Consider the following 9,380-nt stretch of genomic DNA (forward strand, 5'->3'; position numbering starts at 1 on the left):
AATCTCGATGATATCGTGCATTTTTTAGTCACACGTGTAATTATTTATTACGATCATAAAAACGAATTACGCGGTTTTAGCAATATTTATCTGCATTTGTCTTAGCCAATAAGATTTGACCCTTCCGAACCAGCACTCGCCAATTTATACAATGAACCTTTGAAGTTTTCCAAATCAATTTCTTTTAAATATAAAAAGTAAGTATAAAAATAAATCAAAAACAATTTCTCGAAGGAGAATCTTTGTAGTAGCTCTGGAAAACCCGAAGTCAAATGAAGGTAAACTTAATAAAAAAAAACCACAACTACCATTACAATTGCAATTTCTCCGTTAGCTGTTACTCTTATCCGTGCAGCTTGGCCTTCAGTTGACTTTAGTCCGAATGGATACGAACACGCAGAAATGCCAAACGAAATACCGCTCGTTCGACGGCTTTTGCAACAACGTAGAGAATCCATTTTGGGGGAGCGCTCCCAGAACGCACAATTCACTGACGCCAACACGTTACGCAGACGGTATATCAGTGTTAGCATAAATAACATAATAACAATAAGTATGATAGTTACTACAGTTTTAATGCCAATTTTCCAGGGCCGATTTAAGACTTTATGGGGCCCTAGGCCCCCGTTAATTATGGTGCCCCCCCTTTCAATAGCGAGCGAAGCGAGCTAGGCGCTTCCTCAATTTATAATTGAGAAATGGAAGGAAAATTCATTTTGCTGCCAGATTTAGTATGTCGTCAGACGTCAAGGGCTAGACGCCAGTCCGTCAGAGAATGTGACAATCAAACGTTTTTGGTTCATAGGGGTGGACGCATTTACTAAAATAACTCCGGAAAATATTTTGTGAAAAGCAAATGATTAAAGTTTTGTACTTTTATATTTTTCGAACCTTCTTGGTGCCCCTTGAAGGCTTGGTGCCCCGGGCCGGCTCAGGCCTATTCGGCCTATTGGTTAATCCGGCCCTGCAATTTTCTGCCCAAGCCTTTTTTCGATATTGTCTCTCTCGCCTGGCTCTGAATTGGACTAGCAACGGAATTGATTAGTATATTAACGTTCTGGGGGATAGCATATTTGGTCTTTGGTATATTTAAACACCAGGGGCTCTGGGCTGAACTAAACCTTGATTGCGGAATAACTCTGAAAAATAGTTCGGTGATAATGTTTGCTAATTGTCATAATTATTGGTATTATGATAGTTCATGGTGTTAGTTTTTAGCCGTTATACAATTTTATTAATGAACATAATGTAGGTTACGTATGTCCGCGAGCTTCTGACGACCCATCTTCCCCACTGCCGCTATCCCGGCAACTCAGCTTGAACATTATGCACCAAAAGAATGAGAGCAATGACGAAAAAACCCTCTCGCAATTTCACATTTATTTCGGCCTGTTCCTATCTCACGACATGTCCTCATCTTTGTCCTACGGAAAACATCAATTTGTTGGCATGTACTTGTACTTATAGTTTAACCAGGAAAATATACTTAGAATGTGTGAGGAACTATTGTCACTGTGCTGTGGAAGCCAAGGAAAGTTGGAGAGTATTTAATACAAGGGAGGTTAAGCAAAGCGCTCTAGAAGTTTTAACAACAAAGTCGGGAGTACCTCGACGTTCGAGGAGAAACATACTTTAAAATCACTCAAGCGCGCTTTCAGTTGCCGGCTAACGCAAACAAGTACGTTTGCAATCGAATTTTAACAATTTGCACACCTTCACGCTAACACAGGGTAAACGAAAAATTAAAAAACGTCTTTTGAATTAAACCATAAGCCAGGGGCGTAGAAACGTTCTAGAAGTTGGAGGGGGCAATGAGAAACGAAAAGTGGTCTGGAGAATGGTTTTGAATTTTTAATGGGGTGTAGCTTCTCCGAATGCATGTGTACTGTTTACTACTATGTAATTTGGCGGGAAAAGACAGGTGAGGTTCTATAAACTATATATGCTTTAAAAATAATAATTTGAGCCTTTTGAAAATTTCCACTGACCAAAATGTTGGAGGGGGCAATAACATTAGTTGCCCCTCCCAACATAATTCTAGGGAGGGGCATTGCCCCCCCCTGCCCCTCCCGGTCTAAGCCAAATTTTTGACGATCACATATCCATTATTAAGAGGTAGGAATTCAAAATCTGCACCTCCTAGTGGCTAAGCATGATGACTGCGCACAAGCCGTGCGCGAACATTTTTAAACTTAGAACCACACGGGAGAAATCTCCACCGCGACCTCCATAGACAAGTGGTGTTTTGTCTGTGGCGAGCTCTTAGCACCGTAGCCAAGGCTTATTCACAATTTTATCGCTTTAAAACTTAAAATTAACACTTATCTTTGCAAAATGATTCATCAGAACATAAAACTGTCTATTAGAAATAAGAGTTGCGTTTCTGAAGGTATTTATTTTCAAAATTTGAGATTTAGACGTGTTTTGTGTGGCATTTATCAACCCGAGCGTGGCTGCTCTACCAAGCAAGGATAATAGCTAAAGGATACGAAATGGCGAAGCGAGCTCGTACCTCTCTCGTGAAAGGAGTCTCCCCCGAAGGGTGGATGGGGTGGGTGGAAAAAGTGGGGATCGCATCCTGGTAAAACGCTAGCGCTGTCCTTGCTGTTGCCATCTAGAGGCAAAAATCTGCGACTCTTGGCGACAATAAACGGTGATTCGATCTAGGCTTAGGTCAAGTGGCGGGATAGCTTTAAAACTTTTAACTTTAACGGCGATTTGATTTAAATAGTTATTTTGTAAAATGGGAAAATACTGTGTGTTTAGTAAGTGTAAAATTTTTTGCTGCGCCTTAGTAGGTTTTTTCAAAGCTTTTAGCTATTATACTTAATATATCATTATTAATAAAAGAAAAGCGTGGTCCAAAGCCGTTGGCGGCAAAACTAAGGATATTTTCAAATATCCTTAGTAGAGAGGGCGCTACAAAGTGGTCTTACCAGGATCATACACATTTCCCCCTTTTTTAGTACCCCCTTTTCTCCCAACTTGTGGGAGTAAAACTGTTACGGAAGGGGAGCGAAAATCGCGGGTTATTTCGTATCCTTTAGCTATTATCCTTGTACCAAGTAAGAGGATATTTTAGATGTAGAAATTTTGAAAAAGAAGATGTCGCTACTGCCCTATCGTCGTACGTTAATTTTCTTCTAGCCAGGACAACGCCATTACCATGGGCCCATATGGTAGACCTTTGCTTATGGGGACCTTATGATAGTCTTGTGATTATACTAAAACAGGTGATATGCATGGGTATGAGTTTTGTCGAAAAACAATTATTTGTTTCTTCGTGTGCCCGAGTGTACCGCAATTAAATCTCTTTGTATACTCGTCGAGGGGTCCGTGACTTCGAGGAATCTCGTACGGGCCTTGATTCCGAATCTCAAGAATCTAAAATAAAATAAACTAATCTTCGGAATCTTGAATCCTACTCGAATCGATGAATCACACACGAATCACGGAATCTCGTGCGAATCACGGAATCCAAGATGAATTACGGAATCTAAAATTGATTGAAGGAATCACAGTCTTAAGCTTCAGTCACACTTAAGGCCCGAAAATGTTTTTTAGTGATTTGAAGCGGAATCGAACAAGAATCACGAAATCAAATAAGAATCAGGGAATCGAATGAGAATCAAATATTCAAGAGTGGAATCACAGAATCAAAATAGAATCACGGAATCTTGCTAGAATCTAGAATCTTAGCAGAATCAAGAATGTTGATTCGGAATATCGTACACGATTCCTCGAAGTGACGGACAGCTCGATACTCCTACTTATTTCGCTAAATTCGTCTTATTTCTAGGCGTAGGCGTATTTCAATTCAAACAAGTAGCTACGCCTTTTAACATGTACGCTGCTAGATAAATAAAAAGTTGTCATCACTGTCTCGATTTGTTGAGTTGGAAAATTATAATTATCAGTATTTTTATATAAGCACTATAAAAATATTGCGATGTGTCACGTAAGCTCGATAAAAATATGTCGTCGTCTCAGAGGCGTAGTTAGGGGGGGGTAGGGGGGCATACGCCCCGGGCGCTGACGGTCAGAGGGGCGCCAAAGAGGCGCCTAAAGTATTAAAGCGGATATTGGAAACTTTTTAATATATCAAATAAATTAATATATATTTTGTTATTTATAATGATAAGGGGGGGGGGGCGCAAATTTTGGAGTTTGGCCCTGGGCGCCAAATAACCTCACTACGCCACGGCGTCGTCTTGAACTGTGAAGTAGTTAAATATTCGACTCCGAAGCTCAAACGGGAAAAGTAAAACGTCTAAAATGTTCACGTAATTCGCGATGTTGTTGTTTAAACTTCTAGAGTGCTCTGCTTAACGTCTCTACAAATAAATCTAAATTAAGTATTTAGATGTTAAAAAAGGCAATGGAGATAAGTGAGCTTCTATTATAAATGACTCAAATGAGGCTTAATGTCGACTAAGAGCCGAGTCTGCGCTTAGTACGTCGCTAAGGAAATCACCACTCTAAGCCTTGCCGTTTCTATGAGAATCATTAAAGCCACTTGAGTCGTCCTTACACATTCCAAATGTACATATTTATACTTTCCTGGTTTAACCTATATTTTAGTTTTGGCGTCTTCCATCGAAATCGTTCGAAGTACATGGTTTACATTCATTCAGATAACTGTTCCAGAAGTACGAACCCTTGTCCCATATCTCAAATATCCACCGGAAGCGACGACCCGAAGAAACCGAAATGCATAAATGTGGGATTCCATGACGGTATATTTTGCAAGGAATTCACTAAAAACGCCTGTGGCTGTACCAAGTGCGAACTAGGTAAGCAACCTAACGTCGACATTGAAATTTTCAACTAATAGCGGCGTATTTTTCAAGGCAAATTTCAACAATGGAATCACATGACGTCTTTCGTGGATTTGTCGCAGATATACGGCCCTGAAGAATACGTACACAAACGCCTTAAAGAACCATTTGGTACTGTCATAATGTTAATGAAAGTGAATTTAATTGAAGCCAATTCTATTTTCAAAAGGTGCCAAGTTCAGACTCACGAAGGATAACCTTTTGCCATTGGCGCCATTGGATGATAGGATGTTCACAGCTGTTCCTTGCTTGCAAGCTAAAGATCCACGCAAATCTGGACCCTGCCTCGATATTGGTATCATTAAAAAAATTAAAAACTAATAATATCGATGAGTACTATGTTTCTTATATTTCAGCCGATAAAGTGGGGAATCGATCACCGGTGCTGCAAGTGCTCGTCACCTTATTTGTACGAGAACATAACCGTCTTGCGGAACGCCTGAAGAGAAACTTCAAGGACTCAAAGGTTCTATTCCAAGTGGTTCGCAAAATCCTCATCGCTAAGATGCAGCACATTGCGTGGAAGGAATATTTACCTAGCACCTTGGGAGAGTGCATGAGCGAAGACTTAAAAGTATACTAAAAAATGTATCAATTTACCACTAAACAATGATTCAATGATTGCGCAGGTTCCGACTGTAAGATACCGTTATAACGCAAAATTGGACGCCACGACGATGAAAGAGTTCGTTGGAGCTGCATTTAGATTCGGACATTCCCAAGTGCCAAACTTCGGCCGCTTAGGTAACGTGAAGAACGCGATACCATTTGGCCAGCTATTCACAACGATTCCTTACTTAACTAATGGTTCGGTGATGATTGACGAATTCGTGAAATCCTTCCTTGGAGATCGAGCCAAAGAAACAAATGTCCATTACAGCGACCAAGTTAGTTTTCCAATTTGCACCTGCAGAATACGTAATTTCAGATTAACAAGTCCATATATATAGTTTATCAACCACCTTCGAGCGAGCAATTCCACCAACATGGCAGACTTGGCAGCAATAGACATCGAACGGGGACGTCAATACGGAATACCTCCTTACGTAGAAGTCAGGAAGGCCCTGAAATTAACAGTCCCGAAAACGTACAAAGAAATAGCCGCTCTCACGTCGGAAGAATTTACTTCAAAACTTAAGACGTTTTACGGGTAATTATCATTTCAAATTCTCATGCAATAAAGCTATACGTTTCCATTTATGCGTAGCAAAGACGGGCTGAAGAATTTGGATCTTTTCTTGGTGGGTTTGGCGGAGAAGCCCGTTCGCAATTGCAAAGGAGCTCTGTTCGGACCAACATTCCACGCAATCATAGAGAAGCAATTCCGATCTTTGAAATTTGGGGACAGATTTTGGTACGAACATCTGGGTGGCATCTTCTCATTCACTAAAAGTAAGTTGACATTAAAAGCGCAGTATGAGCTACTACGAAATTGTCGTGACGTGTTCTCATATGTCCTAGAACAACTCCGTGAAATCCAGAAAACATCTCTAAGCTCGATTGTCTGTTTCAACACAAATTTAAAACAAGTCCCCGAAGAAGCTTTCAAAGTGTAGGGCATGAGTGCAATTTCAAAAATTCAGACGTTAATATTTGTTTATTATGAAATAGGACTAGCCAGTATGTGAGTTGTGAAAAAGTAAAGGAAAGAAGCAAATTGGATTTGAGAAATTGGAGACAGAGATAGTGATTTGGATCCTTGAATCAACAAAATTGGGGATCAAATCGTCTTTTGTGTATGTAAATCTAGACGACGAATAAAAGCATCATATAATTTTTGAGACGAGCTAAAACCTTAATTTTGGCATCCATACTAGAATCTAATTTTTCAATTTTTGTAGTACGTATTGAGAGATGGCGCTTAAAACCTTCACTCTCTATTTAATCAATACCTGGCCTTGAAGAGTCAAGTCAATTTGCTTTGCCCTACACGCTAGAAAATAGTTGAAAAGACACGATACCAAAGATTTCATATTTTTCCAGAACGTAACTTAAGTTTGTTACATACATTTGTAAGAAAACGTGTCTTTGGGTTTAAAATACAAAGTCCCGTTTTACTGTTTAGTCTGATACTTGACGAATAATTTTTGCGCCGAAGAAAAACATAGTCTAAAGCCTAACCGAGATTTTTGCGTTGGCTCTCGCCCTCGCACCTTATTTTAAAAATTTAAATTAAGGAGAAAATTGTGTTTATACAGGGTGTCCACTAAAAAATGAACCAGGGCGAATATCTCAAAATCTGTTTTAGGTACGATTTTGAAATTTTCAAGTCGTATACAAGATATGTAGGGGGAAACCTAATGCGAAAATGTCGATGACCTTGAACCATGTCCAGGGGCGTACCGAAGAGAGTACGTTTGGGGGGGGGGGATGTAAGTGAAATTTGCCAAGTAAAAAACAAAGTTTGTCAAGTCGTCCAAGTTTGGATTGTTACGGTAATTTCAATTTAAATGTTTTATTAAAATTATAATCGGTGGCGCCATCCGCTGTTAGCGGCGGGAACTATATACTATAAAATTGAATTAATAGTACTAATGTACCTTGAAAGTTATAGATGGCGCCACCCGTATAATAATAGAGTTGACGGCTGAGTGGGCCGACTCAGAATTTCAGAATTTGTTTCGCGAAACCACAACTACCGAACGCGCCTATGTCATCCTAGCGGTACTATTCCCAATTAAATGGCGAAAACGGCTCGGCGTCTAGTTATAGCTTGGTTATAGTGAGTGAAGCATTTGCGTACTCTCTTTATATACTGTATAAAGCGAGATACACAAAAAAGAAAAAAGAGATTGAACGATGCTACAGCAATTTAAAAATCCCATTAAACCCGTTTACTATTTTCTCATCGTGTATCCCGCTGTAGTAAAAAATAGATACATTTCATCCTGACGAATACTAGTTGTTGTTTAACTAAACTGCTTTGAATAAATGGAATTATTCATAACCAAATATAACATAAACAATTCAAACACTTGTTACTGAAATATTAACGTAAGAACAACCGACACTGTATCACACGTTATCTTTACCCAACGCAACTTCGGCTTGTAAAATTTTCACTTTCCTAAAGAATATCACTATAATATTCACGACTTACCTAATTTACCCCCCCCCCCCCCTAAGTAAAAAAAAACTGTAACATCTCCTTTAGAAATTAAAACTAGGTATTTTTATAAATTTTATACAGATTGCAAAATTTTACGTAGAAAATTAACACTGAAATAATAACGAACAACCGATATTGCCGGGAGTAGTGGCTCACTCCTGTAATCCCAGGCGTCCGGGAGGCAGAGTTTGTGGATGGCCGTGTGAGGACGACCTCTAATCCCCCAACGGGTGGTTGTCATACTTCCGCCACGGGTGTCCCAACCCTATGCATAAGTATTCCCCCGTTGGCGTGGCCGTAACACATGTCTCGCAGCTGATTAATCAAATGGACGAGCGGACTGAATTGTCCCACCCGTTACAATCGCTCATAACGAGCTTCTAAAAAAAAAACAAAAAAAAAACAACCGATATTCTCATCACGCGTCTATCTGCCTTTGAATTTTATAAGGTGCTGTAGGAAAAATGACTATTTAAAAAGCTTTTACCTCAAGGCTGAACTAAATTTGAGACACACTAGCTGCTTAGCATATAAATCAGGGCTTGTAAGTTATACATAAGGAGAAGCAACTACATAGTTAATTATTTAAGGGAAGTAAATTGCTGGGAAATTCTTAACGACTAGTTGCAACATCGTTTACAATCGATTTAGTAGTTTTTTAATTAATTAACATGTTTCATAATTTTCATTTTGCCAAGTCCACCTCGATTTGCCAACTCTACAAAGCTTTGGGGGGTGGGGCTCCTCCCGTTCCCCCCCAAAAGGTACGTCCCTGACCATGTCTTCAAGGTCATCCAAAAACTAACTCGAGAACAGTAAGTGTTAGAAAGTTGGTTCCAATTAGAAACGTGTTCCACGTGACATTTTAAGTACAAGTAGGTTTGACCTGATCGGATTTGGAAGCCGAGAAATGCTAGATGAAAAACAATAAGGTCGTTAAGTTGATAACGTGTCGAAAGCGAGGTTCGGGAGCTGATAATTTCAGTACTCTAACACGAGTATCTTTAGAGTTCTCTACACATCCTCATCAAGATTGCGGGTCTTTAGTTTAAAAATTTCAATGACCTTGAACCATGTCTTCAAGGTCATCCAAAAACTAACGCGAGAACAGTTAGTGTTAGAAAGTTGGTTCCTGATATAACTTTTTACCAAAGGGAAAGGGGGCGACAACTCAGATGACTAACATGGAACTCGACTGGTTATTTAGCTCAAGTAATTGAGGAGGTATACATTAAGGTTAAAACAACAACGGTTATTTACAACTATGATATAGTTACATGTCGATGGGAAAAACAAAAGTGAATACGAATAAATGAATTCGATGATTATTTATACAAAAAGGGTGAGCGATAAAAAATGAATCGAAGGGTAGATAAAAGGCAAAAGGTCTAATTTAAGTTTTAACACACTGCCCAACGATGAGCTTAAACTCA

General features: G+C 39.4%; 1 protein-coding gene across 1 annotated transcript; it reads left to right on the forward strand.

The window, feature by feature from the left end:
• The first annotated feature begins 272 nt into the window (after window positions 1-272).
• On the forward strand, window positions 273-6,394 carry LOC149935098 (peroxidasin homolog pxn-1-like). The gene is made up of 10 exons (XM_090153545.1): window positions 273-278; window positions 335-515; window positions 4,635-4,793; window positions 4,851-4,949; window positions 5,008-5,133; window positions 5,195-5,412; window positions 5,468-5,725; window positions 5,789-5,988; window positions 6,046-6,230; window positions 6,300-6,394. Exons 1-10 carry the CDS (start codon window positions 273-275, stop codon window positions 6,392-6,394), a joined length of 1,527 nt encoding a protein of 508 aa, XP_090009671.1.
• Window positions 6,395-9,380: the final 2,986 nt, after the last annotated feature.

The sequence above is a fragment of the Leiobunum rupestre genome, chromosome 7 (genome assembly GCF_980474605.1).
Source record: "Leiobunum rupestre chromosome 7, qqLeiRupe1.1.hap1, whole genome shotgun sequence".
In the NCBI taxonomy this organism is placed as follows: Eukaryota; Metazoa; Arthropoda; class Arachnida; order Opiliones; family Sclerosomatidae; genus Leiobunum; species Leiobunum rupestre.

Excerpts from the sequence above, each read along its gene's own strand:
- LOC149935098 (XM_090153545.1), top strand. Across the intron at positions 5,134-5,194 it reads TGGACCCTGCCTCGATATTG|CCGATAAAGTGGGGAATCGA; the intron begins GTATCATTAAAA and ends CTTATATTTCAG. Across the intron at positions 6,231-6,299 it reads CATCTTCTCATTCACTAAAA|AACAACTCCGTGAAATCCAG; the intron begins GTAAGTTGACAT and ends CATATGTCCTAG.